The sequence below is a fragment of the Elephantulus edwardii genome, unplaced genomic scaffold (assembly GCF_000299155.1).
Source record: "Elephantulus edwardii isolate Elephantulus edwardi_28Jun2011 unplaced genomic scaffold, EleEdw1.0 scaffold00017, whole genome shotgun sequence".
NCBI lineage: Eukaryota > Metazoa > Chordata > Mammalia > Macroscelidea > Macroscelididae > Elephantulus > Elephantulus edwardii.
This window is the reverse complement of record NW_006399767.1, coordinates 28,291,226-28,308,389: the sequence shown is the minus strand read 5'-3', so window position 1 is coordinate 28,308,389 and position 17,164 is coordinate 28,291,226. Positions and strand designations below refer to the sequence as shown.

At 44.6% G+C, this 17,164-nt stretch overlaps 1 protein-coding gene across 1 annotated transcript; it reads right to left on the bottom strand.

Moving 5' to 3' along the window:
• Positions 1-3,308: 3,308 nt before the first annotated feature.
• On the bottom strand, positions 3,309-16,807 carry MLN (motilin). Its single transcript, XM_006882188.1, has 3 exons — positions 16,691-16,807; positions 7,873-7,989; positions 3,309-3,461 (listed from the first exon to the last, which is right to left on the bottom strand). Exons 1-3 carry the CDS (start codon positions 16,805-16,807, stop codon positions 3,309-3,311), a joined length of 387 nt encoding a protein of 128 aa, XP_006882250.1.
• Between the last annotated feature and the right edge of the window lie 357 nt (positions 16,808-17,164).

The window sequence follows — 17,164 nt, the reverse complement described above, 5'->3', positions numbered from 1 at the left end:
AACAATGAATGAATGAGAACCCAAAATCTCTGTAAATGTTCATTAAAATTAATAACATTTAATAATAATTAAAAGAAAGAACAAATAGAAAAAAAATCTAAGCAAAAAAAAAAAAGACACCATAGGAATGATTATATGCAATACAATGTGAATGAAGGATAGTGTGAAAAATAATGTATACAAATTTGCAAACCAACATAAAATAAAAATAAAAAAATTTAATCTTCAAGTTGCAATAATGAAAAAAAAAAGAAGCTGGTTTTTCTGCTCCTAGGAGTGTGTGACTGACAGTTGAATGGATGGGAGTGGTGGATCTCTGAGAGGTGACGAGAGTCTTGGATCACGGCCTCCCAATTGCCTGCACTATAGATTCCTATGTCTTTGCCTCTCACTCTTCATGGGCCCCCCTGCAGTCCTCTCTTCTCTATTTATTACCAGATGTCTTGGCAGCATTTCCCAGGAGCCTACAGCTGTGCTTGGGCTGATCAGCATGTGCATGGGAAATGCATGATACCCTGTGGCGGGACAGTGGTGGGCGCTCCTCAGAAACAACCAGAGAACTCAAATGAAGGCTCTTATGGTGGGTTGAGGTCTTCTTGCTCCTGCGACTCCCTCCCATGGCTACGCCCCTCACAGTGATGTGGTGGATAAAAATACAGAATGGCCACCCTATCTAATAGTCGGTAACCTATTGACAGAGGAAGCTACAGTTCCTATATGGCCCCAGTTTATAAATAAATGAACATTCATTAATGTTAAATTAAATTAGAATGAAATTTTCCCATCCAGTTTTGTTTAGAAGGCAGAAATAAGTGGGTTGGCTGGGTAATTCTGCTGCGGATGCTGGAGCATGTAGTCACAAGGTGATAATAATAATAGTAATTTGCTCTTTGCTGGTGCCTCCGTCCCCAGCTCTCCAGGCAGATATTACCACCTTGCTTTTGCAAAGGCTCATTGAGGTTAAAGGGCTGGTTGAAAGTTACTCAGCAAGGGGTTGAGTGCAGAGCCCTTAAAATCCTCTGGTCCATTAGACTTAGAGCTCATCCACAGGCAAAAAACAGACTGAGATGCCAGAGACCTGGATTCCAGCCCTGGCCCTGCCTCAGACTGAGGGTGTGACTCTCGGGTTTTCTCACCTACAGTGGGATGACTGAAGCTAATCTTCTGATTGGTGAGTCTCACAAATATTTCATAACATTTAAAGGAGCCCTGTGGCACAAGTGTAAAAATGCTTAGCTGCTAGTCTAAACCACCTGGTTGACCCGTCAGGAAAAACATTTGCCAATCTGCTTCTGTAAAGACTGTTGTTTATTAGGTAATGTCGAGTTGAAACTAGCTCATCACTGATCCTCCAGCAGGTTTTCAGAGGCAAAAGAGTAGATTACCAGTTTTTCTCCCTCGGAGCAGCTGGTAGATTTGAACCCTGTGCAACAAAACTCCTTACCACAAAGCCACCAGATCATAGCCAAGGAAACTGTGTGGGGCAGTTCCAATCTGACATGGGATCACCATGGCCAGAATCGGTTTGACATACCCAACAAAAACAATTTATATGTAATATAATAATACTGGAGTGGTGCAGCCACTATGGAAGGCAGTGTGGCACTTTCTCAAAAAGTTGCAAATAGAAACACCATTTTTCTCAGTAATTCCACTACTGGGAATTTACCCTAAAGAAACCATAACCGCTACCCAAGCAGATATATGCATACCCATGTTTATTGAAGCTTTGTTCACAATAGCAAAGAGCTGGAAACAACCCAAGTGCCCATCAACAAACGAATGGATAGAGAAACTGTGGTATACTCACACAATGGAATACTATGCTGCACTGAAAAACACGGAACTCATGAAATATTATGTAAAATGGATGACCCTGGAGGACGTTATGCTGAGTGAAATATCTCGAAATATCACAAAAGGACAAATATTGCATAGGACCACTGTTGTAAAATGGGATTGACATCAGGGTTGAGGGAAGACAGAAAAGGAGGGGAGGAATGATGTATATTTCACTGAAATAGATGAAATAGATGTTAAAAAGGGATATATAAATGGGTATTCTTGTCTTTACAGAAGTCCCTAGTGAAGGCTATATAGTGGAGTGGACTTGGGGGGAGGGATCGCATAACAATGAAAGAGTTTCTCTTTTTCTTTTCAAGGAGAAGAGTGAATTGGGGGTGAAGGGATGGGCAGGGAGAAAAGTGTAACAATGAATGGAAACCCTAAGTTTCTGTACACTTTCATTAAAATTAATTAAAAAAATAATACTGGAGGCTGAACTTACAAAAGGTGCCCATTTTACTAATGTATGCACTGTTGCATGCCAACTCCCTCTGACCTTTATTTCCGCATACCCATACCCCATCCCCCCAACTGAGACTTGTCCTTTGGAATGGAAAAAATTAAATGAGAAAGTCCTTTAGGTGTGTTTCACACTTTATTTGCTGCAGGGAGATAGGACTCGGGAGGGTGTTTTCCATCCCCTTCCAGCAATGGGCTGTGAGGACTTCTGGGGTCTCACTTGGGCAGGGGCTTCAGGATCAGGCCACCTTCTTCCTGGTGCAGGGTTCCTCATTCAGCTGCTGGGGAAGAATAGCAAAGAAGCTTTGCAGATCAGTCGTGTCAGCATGTCCACTTATGAAACCACCTCCTAAAATCTGCCTGCAGATTCGTGGAAGGAGGGGTACTAGGCCAGGCTGTGGAGTGAGGGAGTCTTTTCCATAAGGCTTCTGGAAGCTTTACCTCTGGCTTTCTGTGTAGCCTGGGGCAAGTCATTTAACCTCCCACTTCTCCATCTCTAACAACATCCCCTCCATGTCTCTCTCCTCTCCTCCAGGGAACCATGAGAAGTAATTAGTGGCTGTTTGTCAGAGGAGATCTAGCTTTGCACAAGTAACTCGGGCAGACCTTGAACGAGGCAAGGCCGGCCAGGGCTTGGGTTTGGTTTGCAGGATGGGATGGAAAAGCGCAGGCTTTAGACTGCAGCCAGGGCAGCCACCCAGCCGTGGTGGCTCTCAGGGGAGGGAATGGAAATAGCAGGAGCCAAGGTGGGGGTAGCTGATTCGTCATTGGTCCTCTGCCAGGGAGCCATTTGGGAATGACGCCCGAGCCACTGAGGCAGCAGCTTCTGGACTGCCTGTTGCTGGAGAACTGGGCCTTGCAGCTATCAGGGCCCGGCACACTCTGTGATTAGGCTCCCCTAGGAGATGGGGGTATGTGCCCCCAGGAGAGAAGACCATGTTCTCAAGTGCAGAGCAGAAACACAAATCATGGTCTCCAAGCCCTGCTCAGATGAGGGGCTCCTGTCATGTCCACACCAGGGTGGACGGAGGACACACCACCCCCATACCATTCGCAGTGGACATCAACACCTCGCTCAGCAGCCCTTCCAGGGCGGCCCGGTACTTTTCCAACTGCCTGGAGTTCATCCTCATTCCAATTTCCACAGGAGCAGTCAGCTGTGAAATAAGGTAGCGTTAACAAGAGGGGAGAGACACTGAGAGCGCCATTAACCCCTGGGTGCCCTACAGGTGGCAGGAGGGGCCCCGCCAGGAGCCACACTATCTTGCTAGCATTGTTTTTCCTATACCTCTAGGCCCCTGGAGGGGTGGGCTCCCCCTGTGTGCCAGAGAGTCCTGTTTTACATATATCAAACCTCTCAATGACTCTCTAGCTTGTTGTTGAGTTGCTTGTGACTCATAGCGACTCTAGGTACAACAGCTCTGAACCCTCCGCTATCTGGAGCCAGCCTTATTGTCTCTGACACCCCCACCCCCATTACCCCAGTCACTAAGTGAATCTATCTCATCGAGGGTCTTCCTCTTTTGTGCTATCCCTCCACCCTTCCAAGTATGATGTCCCTTTCCAAGAACTGGTCCCTCCTGGCTACATGCACAAGGTATGTCAGATGAAGATTCAGAATCTTTGCCTCTAAGGAGCAGCTTGGTTTCACCCTCTCTAGGATGAAACAATTCTAGCAGTCCATGGTATTCTTCAGCACTGCAACTCAAAGGCATCACTTCTCCTTCTATCATCCATAGTCATTGTCCAACTCTCTGGTGCACAGCAAGTAATTGTGAAGACTGTGGGATGGATCAGGTGCACCTAAGCCTTTAGACTGTCATTGTTGCTCTTCAGTACTTTGAAGAGATCTCTGACAGCAGACTTTGCCAATGCAATTAGTCTTTTGATTTCCTGGATGCTGGTACTAAGAGTGTTAATTGTGGAACCAAGCAAACTGTTAACAATCACAGTCTCTTCACCATCTATCATGATGCTGCCAACTGGCCCAGTGGTGAGAATCTTTGTTTTCTTGGTGTTGAGCTTCAATCCATGCTGAAGGCTGCAATCCTTGACCTTTAGCAAATACCTCAAGTTCTCTTCCGTTTTGGCAAGCAAGGTTGTGTCATCTGCATAATATAGGTTGTTGATGAATCTTCCCAATCTCCGTAATGCCATATCAGTCAATCTTGATGCCACAATTAATGTCCCCCTTTTGCAGATGGTGAAACCAAGGTACAAAGACATCAAGTATCTTACTCAAATACATTTAGGTAGTAAGTAGAAGGGGGAGTAGCTGTTAAATCCAGATGACTTGTCCCCAGTGTCTGTGTCATACAGGCATCTTAGGCATCTCTGATGGTCTTCTGAGGGGGAACGCTGGGATCCCAGTGAGGCTGTCTCGAAGCTCTACTACACCGAAGAAGGTAGCTGTGGCTTCAAGACAGAGGCAGGCAGGCTGGTGCCCTGTCACTCCTAAAGTCTCCTGGTTCAACTCCACAGAACAACTAGCTGACAGTGACAGAGGAATCCCAGCATTCGCTCCTCCACCTGTCACCCACTCTCTGCTTGTGGGAAATGGTCTTGGGCCTGCATTCCAGAGCTTCAGGGGCTCGGGATGCCTGAAGGGCAGCTTCAGAGGGATTCCATGGGATCCTGAGCCAGATGTCGAGGCAGGCTAAAGGCCTGGTTATGCCATGCCCTTGCTGTGGCAATACCTCGGACCTCATACCTAGACCCATGAACTTAGAAGAGAGTCATCCAGTGAAGCCTCTTAATATTAAAGTGAGGAAACTAAGTGTCCGGGAGAAGGATGCTACATCAGATGTCACATGTGCTTTTGTCTCAGGTACATCTAGAGGGCAGTTCTGAGTGCGCACCCCCCTTGCCAACTGTGTGACTCACTCCCTCGTGAGTCCTGGGAGGTCTTGGTGGATGCTGAGGAAGCAAAGGAGCTTATCGACACATTACTGACAGCCTTCCTCTGGGTCTCATGCCTGAGCATTGACCTTACTATGTTCATAGACAGCATGTAGTGGCCACCTAGAGAGGGTAGGGGTAAGATTCACGGTCTGGTGTACCGTGGGAGGCAGGAGGTGTGGATAACAGGCTCAGTTCTGCTCTGACTGCTGTGTGACCTTGGATGAGGCCCTGGCCCTCTCTGATGTCTGTCTTCTCATCCCTTCCTTTGACACAAAAATGCCCACTCTCAGTCCTTGGGCTTCTCCTTTTCTCTATCACACCCACTCCCTTGGGGATCTCACACAGTCCTGGCTTTAAAGTCTAATCACTTTATGTCCCCGGTCTGAAGCTCTCCTCTGAACTCCAGACTTGTGTATCTGTCTGCTTGTGCAATGCTCCATGTGTGTGCCCAGCAAGCATCTCACAGTCCATGGGTCCAGTCGGACCTCCTGATCCTTTCCCCTTACCTGTTCCCACCACAGTTTTCACTGTTTCAGTTACAGTGAAGGGGGAAAAAAAAATCTGTCCTTGCGGGTATTCTAGCCAAAATCCTTGAAGTCATTTTTTACTTTTCTCTCTCTCTTTATGCCCACTCTTTCAGCAAATCCTGCAGGCTTTTATCTACAAAAGAGTTTCAGAATCTGACCACGTTGCCCACCTGCAACATGATCACCCCAGGCTGAGCCACTGTCTCCTGTCTTATATAATGCAGCAGCCTCCTCATTGGTCTCCATCCCTAATTCTGCCTTTGTCTTTTCAATGTATTCTCCAACCAGCAGCTGGGGGAGATGCTTTTAAAATGTCAGTCAGATTATGTCCCTCCTCTCAAGTCCCCAAAGGCTTCCACCTCAGAAGAGAGAACACAAAGTTCTTAAAATGGCCCGTGTATGAACTTCATAGTCTGGGCTCTATCTCTCCTCTCTCCCTCTGCTCCTCCAACTCTGGTCCCTCACTGTTGCTGAATACACCAAGCCCTTTCTGCCTCAGAGCCTTTGCACTGCCTGTTACTTCTGCCTGGGGCAGTCTTCCTCAGACATCCATATGGTTCACTTTCTTTAATTTTTGGAGTTTTTTTAAGTAAATACTATTTTCTTCTGATACTGCTATTGATCTGCTCTGATCCTCCTATTTGCATTTCCAATGAGTCCCACCCCCTTTCCTGCTTTGTTTTCTTCCACAGCACTGATCATAAATACAGAGTTTGCTGATTTACATGATTTCAGATCTTCCTTCCTCACCAGAGTGATTTGTCTGTTTTGGTCACTGCTCTACCCCAATGCCTTGCACATGGTAAGTAGCTGCCGTCAAGTCAAGTGAGACTCATGACAAGCCTATGTGTGTCCGAGTAGCGCTATACTCTTTAGGATTTTTCAAAGACAGATATTTTTTGGAGGAAGTGGATCATCAGGCCTTTCTTCTGAGGTTGCCTTGTCTGAGCTCAGACTTCCAACCTTAGATTTAGCAGCTGAGCATGTTAATGGTTTGACTCCTTTGCATATTTTTGTTGTGCAAGGTGTAGTGAGAACTGATCCCATAGCTGACTCTCCGGTGGGTTTTGAGAGTCAGTAGATCACATGGGAGGAGATTGCCCATCTTTCTCCCATGGAGCAGCTGGTGGATTTGAACCACATGCCTTTGGGATTGCAGCACAACTGCTTCCCTCTAGGCTACCAGAGCTCCCTGTTGTTGTTGTTGTTGTTAGGTGCCATTTAGTCAAAATGACCTTCCAGTGGGATTTCAGAGGCAGTACATCAAACAGGAGGTGATTACCCATCCTTATTCCACAGAGCAGCTGTTGGATTCAAACTGCCTGCCTTTGGGATTGCAGCTTCTTACCACGAGGCCACCAGAGCTCCCTAGGGCTCTATAAATATTCATTGTGTGAATAAATGAGCCTGAAATGAAAGGCTGGATTGGATGACTTCAGCTGACTGCTGGGCCCCCACTGGTGCTGCCTGAGATCTTTCTAGGTCAGATCTGTTGCCAGATGTCTTGCCCTGCTTGAACTGGGTTGCTGACGTCCTCTCACCCGCTCTTAGCACACACACAAGGACTTCAGCCCCGTAGGTGCATCCTAGCAGTGCCTTTGCACTCACCCTTCCTTCCTCCTTACAGCACTTGCATCAGAGGTAACTTCTCACCATCAAGTTTAAAATAAAACATCATCTCCTCCAAGAGGTCTGCTCTCACCCCTCCCTGGGCAAAGCAGTGCTATCCACTGTCTTATTGCCTCAGTTCCATTCTACAAAGATCTACTTGTCTCCTCTTTGGTGCTCATTTCCTCCTTCCAGAATAGAGCTTGTTTTCTAAATGTCTTAGTCACTGATGCACCCCAGGACATTTCTTGGGTGCTCTTGGCAGGCCCTGCCTCTTTGTAGGATGTTGTTGTTATGTGCCATCGAGTTGGAAATGTTTCATTAGCTGACTTTCTGGCGGGTTTTCAGAGCCTATAAATTTTATTGGAGAAGATGGGCCATATTTCTCCTAGGGAGCAGTCGGTGGATTAGAACAACATGCCTTTGGGTTGGTAGCACAACTCCTTTCCCACAAGGCCACCGTCTTTGCTAGATGGTGGGGCCAACTTTTCACTGAGTTTCTTTGCACTGTTCTCCTTGGGTGGCTGCTCACCTTTATAATTCCGATTTCTTCTTCCTCTGTGGACTCCAAGGGCTCCAGAGACCCTGCCTCATCAGACCTCTGTTGCACACTCAGGGATTTCTTCTGTCCTCTGTTCCGCTCCTTTTCCTAAGGAACAGCATCAAACAAACAATAAGCCCACAATGAAAAGAAACCTATCGCTGTCAAGTCAACTCCAATTCGTGCCAACCCCATAAGTGTTTCTTGGTTAAAACATTTACAAAACAGATTGTAAGAATTTCCATTTTGTGGCCCTCTTGGTGAGTTCAAATAACTAATCTATTATTATTTTAAAATTTATTATTAATTTCAATGAAAATTTACAGAGGCTTTCGATTTCCATTCATTCATTGTTGTACTTTTCTTCCCTCCCAACCCTTCCTCCAGTACATTACCCTCTTGGAAAAGTAAAACAAAAATTCTTTCATTGCTTTACAATCCCTCCCCCCAGGTCCAGTCTTCGCTCTTGACTCCTGTCATGACAAAAATTCGTAATCACATATCTCTTTTAAACAGTTTTATCCCTCATATGTTTCAATGCAGTATATATTATTGAACCCATCTTTCTCAGTCTCCCCCCAACCCTGATGTCAGTCCTGTTTTACAAGAGTGGCACCATGCAGTATTTGTCCTTTTATGACTGAAATACTTCACTCAACATAATGTCCTCTAGGGTCACCCATTTTGAATAATATTTCATGAGTTCCTTGTTTTTCAATGCAGCATAGTATTCCATTGTGTGAATATACCACAGCTTCTCTATCCATTCGTTTGTTGATGGGCACTTAGGTTGTTTCCAACTCCTTGCTATTGTGAACAAAGCTGTGATAAACTGGGTGTGCATATATCTGCTTGGGTGGGTGTCAGTTATGATCTCTTTGGGGTATATTCCCAGTAGTGGAATTGCTGGGTCAAATGGTATCTATATGTGCAACTTTTTGAGAAAGCGCCATACCACCTTCCACAGCGGTTGCACCATTTTACACTTCCACCAATGGTGAATAAGGGTTCCAGTTTCTCCACAACCTCGCCAGCATTTATTGCTTGCTGTTCTGTTAATTTTTGCTATTCTGACTAAGGTGAGATGATACCTCAGAGTTGTTCTAACCTATTATTTTTATAGATTTATTTTTTTAAAAATTTTATATTGGTCAAACAAATTACTAACATTTAGCTCAAACTCATTGCTATTGAGCTGAGAGCTGGATTGGACTGATAACTGACCCTCTCAACTGACCCTCTCATTTGGGTTTTCAGAGACTATAACTGGCTCGGGAGAGGGCAGGGTTCAGAGCTGTTGTACACAGGGTCACTATGAGTCACAGGCGACTAGATGGCACATAACAATAACAGCAACAAAGCATGTGGGAGGAGATTGCCCATCTTTATCCCATTGGTGCATTTGAACTGCTAGAGAGGTGCTGTCTTTAGGTTGGTGGGGCAACTTCCTTCCAACTACGGTATCAGAATTCCCTAACTTTTTATTTAGTCTCCCTCAAAAACTCCCTCTCACCAATGTAACTGCATAAAACTAGTGCACTTGCCCAGTTGGCCCTGGTTCATCTCCACCAGGCATGCTAACTGGTCTGAGCATCCCACAGACCACTGAAAACTTCCTTTTCCCCAAGTACATTTTCTGTGGTGACACTAAGACTCCTGCTGGCTGAGGACTAGCTCTGGGTGTTGGCTACCAAATCGTCAACCTGAAGAAGAACCATTCTTTTGTAGTTAAAACATTGCATGCAGATTGTTACTGTTAATTAAGTTAAAACGCTGAAAATAATGGCTGCCTTTCATGCATATAAAGTATGAAAATGTGTTTTTCTTAGCAGAGAGCCTATAAAAAAAAGGTGGCAAGACAGCATAGCCTGTGAGGGCGCCGTGGGGTGGCCCGGGAACTCAGAGTTCCTGGGAGGTGATTTATAAGAGGCAAGACAGGGAGATGAATTATGGAGGAAAGAGTTTGCAGCTTCTTCATAATAATGCCAGCGCCTGGCAATTACAAGAGAAAAAGCCATGGAGCAGATTAATGCAAAGTGCCCTTTGGTTGCCATTTTGAGCGTTTTTGTTCTACAGAGTTTGACTCTTGCTATGCAGCGTTACAGTCTGCCTGGCACCCTGGTGCTGGGTCTCCTGTGATCAGACACCCGTCTTTTGGAGCTGGAGTCAGAAAATCAAAAGGGCTGAACTCGCTCAACATTTCTTAAGCTGAAGGAATTGAAGAACAAATTCAAGCCTCCAGTTGCAATGCTTAAGGATGCTATGGGCAGAATATTGAATGATCCAGGAAGCATTAAAAGAAGATGGGAAAAGTATAGAGTCAAACAATCAATGTAATTCATCACATTAATAAAGCAAAGAACAAGAACCACATGATCCTATCAATTGATGCAGAAAAGGCCTTTGACAAAATCCAACACCCTTTCCTGATTAAAACACTCAAGAAAATAGGATTAGAGGGGAATTTCTTCAACATAGTAAAAAGTATATATGCAAACCTGAGAGCCAACATTGTTCTCAATAGAGAGAGATTAAAGGCATTCCTTTTGAGAACAGGAACTAGGCAAGGATGCCCATTATCACCTCCTCTATTCAATATTGTATTGGAAGGTTTAGCAATAGCAATAAGACAAGAGAAGGAAATAAGAGGTATCTAAATTAGCAAAGAGGAGGTAAAATTATCTCTTTATGCAGATGACATGATAGTATACTTAGAAAACCCTAAAGATTCAGCAAAAAACCATACTGGACATAGTTGACCAATTCGGCAAAGTGGCAGGATACAAAGATCAACATACAAATATCAGCTGGGTTTCTCTACAGTGACAAAGGGAATACAGAGCTGGAGCTAAGAAAAACAATACCCGTCACAATGGTTATCACAGGATTAAATACTTGGGAGTAAATGTAACCAGAAGCACAAAGGATCTATTCAAAGGAAATTAAAAAACATTATTACAAGAAACAAAAAGAGACCTGGAGAAATGGAAGAATATACCTTGCTCATAAATAGGAAGACTCAATATTGTGAAATTGACAACCCTACCAAAGGCAGTTTACATATTCAATGCAATCCAATACACATACCAATTCCATTCTTCAATGAGATGGGAAAGGCAATCTCCAATTTTATTTGGATTGGAAAAAGACCCTGACTAAGCGAAGAACTTCTTAAAAAGAGAAACAAGGTAGGAGGTATCTCACTCCCTGATTTCAAATCCTAGTACACTGCCGTGGTGGTCAAGACAGTGTGATACTGGTACAATGACAGACACTTAGATCAATGGAGTAGAATCGAGAACCCGGAAATCAGCCCATCTACTCATAGTCAACTGATTTTTGACAAGGAAATGAAATCAGTTAAGGGAGGAAATGATAGCCTTTTTAACAAATGGTATTGGCAAAATAGGAAAACTATCTGTTGAAAACTTAAGCAAGATCCACACGTCACTCCGTACACAAAAACCAACTCAGAGTGGATCAAGGACCTAGGACTAAAACCAAGGACTATAAACTTCATTAGAGAAAAGCTTGGAAGAACTCTAGAAGCCCTAATCCACAATATAAACAGCCTTCCAAGCATCCTGAAAAACCTACAACCAGGAGTGTGTAAAATAGAAGAATGAGACCTTTTAAGAATCAAATCCCTACGCACATCCAAAAACTTCTCCAACAGGGTAAAAAGGGAAGCCACAGACTGGGAAAAAAATATTTGGTAATGACATGTATGATAAGGGACTTATATCTAGAATTTATAAAATACTGGAGCACCACAAGATAAAGGTAAACAACCCAATTGAAAAGTGGGCACAGGATATGAACAGAAGCTTCACCAAAGAAGGCATTAAGATGGCGAGCAAACACTTGAAGAAATGTTCAAAATCCCTAGCTCTAAGAGAGAGGCAAATCAAAACAACTATGAGATATTATCTCACCCCAGTAAGAATAGCAAAATTTATAACAGAACAGCAAACAACAAATGCTGGCGAGGTTGCAGAGAAACTGGAACCCTTATTCACTGTTGATGGGAGTGTAAAATGGTGCAATCCCTACGGAAGGCAGTGTGGCGCTTTCTCAGAAAGTTGGAAATAGAAATACCATTTGATCCAGCAATTCCACTATTGGGAATATACCCTAAGGAAATCAGAACTGCCGCCCAAGCAGATATATGCTCACCTATATTTATTACGGCTTTGTTCACAATAGCAAAGAGTTAGAAGCAACCCAAATACCCATCAGCAAACGAACGGATGGAGAAGTTATGGTATATTCACACGGTGGAGTACTATGCTGCATTGAAAAACAAGGAACTCATGAATATTATACAAAATGGGTGACTGTGGAGGACATTATGTCACAAAAGGACAAATACTGCATAGGGCCACTGTTGTAAAGTGGGACTGACATCGGAGTTGGGGGGAAACTAAGATGGGATAAATAATGTATACCACATTGAAACAGATGAGGGAGGGAATTGTTTAGGAGGAATATATGATTAGGTATTGTCATGACAAGAATCTAGAATGAAAGCTGTGTAGTGGAGTGGACTGGGGGTGGGGGGAATTGTATAACAATGAAATAATTTTATTTTGTTTTATTTATTTATTCATTCATTCATTCAGTTATATTTTTCAAAGAGAAAAGCAAACTGGAGTGGAGTGGTGGGCAAGGAGGAAAGTATGCAAAAATGAATGTAAAATGCAAATTCTATAAACTTTCATTAAAAAAATTTTCTGAAAAAATGAAAAAGAAAAATAATTTAACTGGGGGAGGGAGAAAGATATGTAATAATGAATGAATGAAAATGAAAAAAAAAAGTATACAGAGTCATTGTACCAGAAGGAATTGGCTGATTCAGAAGAATTTCATGAAACAACATATGGACTTTAGTGATGAAGGAAGAAGTTCAAGCTGCTCTGAAAGGATTGGTAAAAAACAAGGCCCCAGGAATTGACATATATCAATTGACATATTTCAACAAATAGATGCTGCCCTGAATGTGCTCAACAAGTTGTCTCAAGAAATCTGGAGGACAACCACCTGGTCAACTGACAGGAAGAGACCCAACAGAGTGTGGAAATTATCAAACAATATCATTACGATTACATGCAAGCAACATTCTGCTGAAAAATAACCCCAAAACAACTAAAACAGCACATCGACAGAGAACTAGCTTCCAGATGTGCAGTCTGAGTTTAGAAGAGTTCATGGTACTAGGATATTATAGCTAATGTTTAGATGAATCTTGGCTGAAAACAAAGGGACCAGAGGAATGTCTATCTGTGTTTCATTGACTATGCAAAGGCATTTGTCTGTGTGGATCACAACAAACTGTAGCTAACTCTTAGAAGAATGGGAACTCCAGGACACTTGTTTTTACTTATGTGAAACCTATACTTGGACCAAGAAGCAGTTGTTAGAACAGAGCAAGGAAACACTGCATGGTTTAAAATCGGGAAGGCTGTAGGCAAGGGATGTGTCCTATTCCCATACCTTTTCAATCTATATGGAGAACATCTTATCAGGGAGGATGAGGAGGAATGTGGCATCAGGATTGGAGGAAGATTCATCAACAACCTGCCTTATGCAGACGACACAACCTTGGTTGCTGAAACTGAGGAGGACCTGAAGCACTTACTGCATAAAGTCAGCGACTGAAGCCATCAATATGGATTGAAGCTCAGAATCAAGAAAACAAAGATTCTCACAACTGGGCTTATTCGTGGCATCATCATAGATGGTGAAGAGATTGAGATTGTTAACAGCTTTGGTTTCCTTGGCACCACAATCAACACTCTTGGTACTAGCATTCAGGAAATCAAAAGATTGCATTTGGAAAATCTACTGTCAGAGACCTCTCCAAAGTACTGAAGAGCAATGATGTCAGTCTGGAGACTAAGGTGTGCCTGATCCAGGCCATGGTCTTTGCAATTACGTGCTATGTATCAGAAAGCTGGACAATGACTAGGATGATAGAAAATTGATGCCTTTGAATTGTGGTGGTGGAGAAGAGTATTGAATATACCATGGACTGCTAAGAGAAGAAACAGGTTTGACCTGGAGAGGGTGAAATCAGGCTGCTCCTTGGAGGCAAGGATTCTGAAGCTTCCATCTGACATGTCATGCTTGGGAGGGTGGAGGGACAGCACAGGAGGGGAAGGCCCTCAGTGACATAGATTGACTCAGTGACTGGGGTAATGGAGGTAGGTGTGTCAGAGACAATAATGTTGACTCAAGGTAGAGCAGGGTTCAGAGCTATTGTACATAAGGTCACTCGGAGTTGCAGGTGACTCAAGGGCACATAACAATAACAATAATAAAAAAAAACTCTTGCAATTCTGCAGGCATGGTGATTGTAGAACAATCAATTGTCTTCTTGAATTGTGTAGGATGGATGATGGAAATGTGTATGGGTTTTCTGTGGCATTGCTTAATTCCGTTTCCATGTCTGTCTTCAAAGGAGAGCTGGGCTAAGCCTGCCTTTTGCAAAGGGCCCTGCCCCTTGGGTATCAGGGAATTTGTATGTCTAGCAGCATGTATTACCAAGATCTACCCAGGGGTCAAAACAGTCTCCCAACATAACTGTTGGAGCCTTGGACAGGAAAGACCTCATTTCCTCATGTTGTTGCCTGTGCTGTTAAGTCAGAACTGTAGACCCTCCAGTGACTTTCCAGAGTATGTAAATTGCACGGGAAATTGCCAATCTCTGTCCTGAAGAGCAGCTGGTGATTTGAAATGTCTGCTGTTGGGTTGGTAGTGCAATTCCTCACCACCAGGCCAAGAGAATGGAATATCTGCACAGACCCTCAAATCCCTCCAAGACCAAAGTCAAAAGCACCAGGAGGGCAGATCCAGCTGTCCAGTTGTCAGGAGGCCCTGCTGTCTGAGATCCATTAAGCCCATTGCATCAGGTCCCACTCACTGAGACCTCATGCTTGATAGAGTAGGACTGGCATTTTCACAAATTGCTATGGAAACAGATGGCCAGGCCTTTACCCTGGGGTGTCTGGGTGAGTCTGAAGCATCAAGCTTTAAGTTAGTTGTTGTTAGGCACTGTCAAGTCAAGATCGACTCATAGTTGACCCTCCAGAGGGCTTCCAGAGGCAGTAAATCACATGGAGGAGATTGCCCATTTTTCTCCTGTGGAGCACCTGGTGGATCCGAACTGCTAAGGAGCTCTGGTGGCTTGCTTAGTGATAAGGAGTTGCTCTGCTAACCTGAAGGTACAAGGTTCAAATCTACCAACTGCTCCATGGGAGAAAGATGGACAATCCCCTCCAGTATAATTAACTGCCTCTGAAAACCTTAACGCAGTAGTACACAACAAGCCACGAGAGCACCCTCTTTAGATTAGTTGTTGTTGTTGTGTGGCAGCGAGTTGCCAGTGACTCATAGTGACCTCATATGTACAGCACCTCTGAAACCTGCCCTGTCCTGAGCGAGTCTCACTGACTCTGACACACCTACCCCCATTGTCTCAGACACCGTGTCAATCCATCTCATTTGGCGTCTTCCTCTCCTGCGCTGTCCCTCCATCCTCCCACGCATGATGTCCTTCTCCAAGGACCCATCCCTTCTGGTCACATGCCCAAAGTATGTGAGATGGAGCTTCAAAATCCTAGCCTTCAAGGAGAAATTTGGTTTCACCCTCTCCAGGACAGACCTTTAGGCTAGTAGTCTCGTTTGTGCCACCCAGCGACCTGTGATGTTGCTGTTGGTTGTCAAGGAGTCACTTCTGGCTCATGGAGACCCCGTGTGTGACAGAGCAGAACTGTTTATAGGATTGTCTGCACTATCAGAAGCACATTGCCAGATATTCCCCGCCTCCCCTTCAGGGATACCATTGAGGGGTTCTATCTGTCACTTTTTGCTTGACAGTCCAGTTCAAACAGTGTTGCCTAGCGACCCCCAGGGCCTTTTACAAAACAATCAAATCTGTTACTGTCCAGTCGATTCTGACTCAGACTGTAAGGCAGAGCAGAACTGCCCGACAGGGTTACCAAGGCTGTCATCTCTGTGGAAGCCACGTGGCCATGGTTTTCTCCTGTGGAGTGTGTGGTGGATTCGAACTACCAACCTTTTGGTTAGCAACCAAGCATGTAAATACTGTGCTGTCAGGACACCTATCCAAGGATCCTGGAAAACCACCTTCTTTCCCTCCTCCCAGGGTTTGTGCCCATCGCTTCCTCCCACCTTGTCTCTCCATGGCCCCCAGCTCAAGTTGGATCTTTTCCCTGTGGGCGTCTAAACAAGCTCCAGCCCACAATGATTTTTCCCTCCTCTGAACTTATGATCAGCATCACTTACTGGGCAATTAATCATGTCCTGTCTTGTGACATCTCTCTTTTGTCTTCCTTTGTTAGTTAATTTTTCATATGTTTGTGTCTTGCCTCCCCAGCCTGCTCACTGAAGACAAGGGGAGGGTCTTCGATTCCCTGGGATGCTCTGGCCTGTCGCCCAGGGTGGTGCCTATTCCAGTAGAAAGCTCAGTAAATATTTATATGCTTGTTAATTGAAAAGTTCTTCCAATGGGTGGGGAGTGGTGGTGGGGGCTGAAACTCGTGGGAGCCGCTAAAGCCTCTGCATGTCGATAGGGAAGGAGCAGGAGTAGTCAGGACGATGGCTGGAGCTGGGGTTGTCCTGGGTCGCTGCTCCTCACGTTTCTCTTTGGTGTTGTTGGCATGGTGAGTTAAATGTGAGTTTACCACAAGAACAGTTCTGCTCTAGTGAGACCAGAGCCAAGACAGTACTGAGCAGAGCTGAGTCACTGTCTTGCTTGGGAAGGCGGACAGCCCAGGTGGCTTCTTACCTGTATTCTCTGGACTTCGCTGTAGGTGAAGATGGGAACAAAGGCTTCTGTCTGGGAGGCCAGCATGGTGACCACATGCACCAGCAGCAGGGCAGCAACAGCCTTTCTGGACACCATCCTGGAGCTGGACAAAGACAAGGGGGATCTGTCACCAAGTGTAGGGTGCGGAGGTGGACAGTAATAGACTGAGGCAGGAGTGCTCAGTTCTGGTCCACACCCCACTTGGAGCTGTGTCATCTCAGGCAAATCACTGAGCCTCTCTGACTTGGGCCTGGCTTTCGCATGTGAGCCCATCACCCTCTTCCCCAAGCCATGAGCATGGACCCTGCCTGGGCTAGGGCAATCCAGCTTTTTGCCATACAATGCAAGAGAATTGTCCCATTTGTCAATTTTCCTCTTTGTTACAGGTAAGATTTTCTGGAGTCACTCATTTTCATGAGGCTGAAAGGAGCTCATCTTTCAAAGAAATAACTT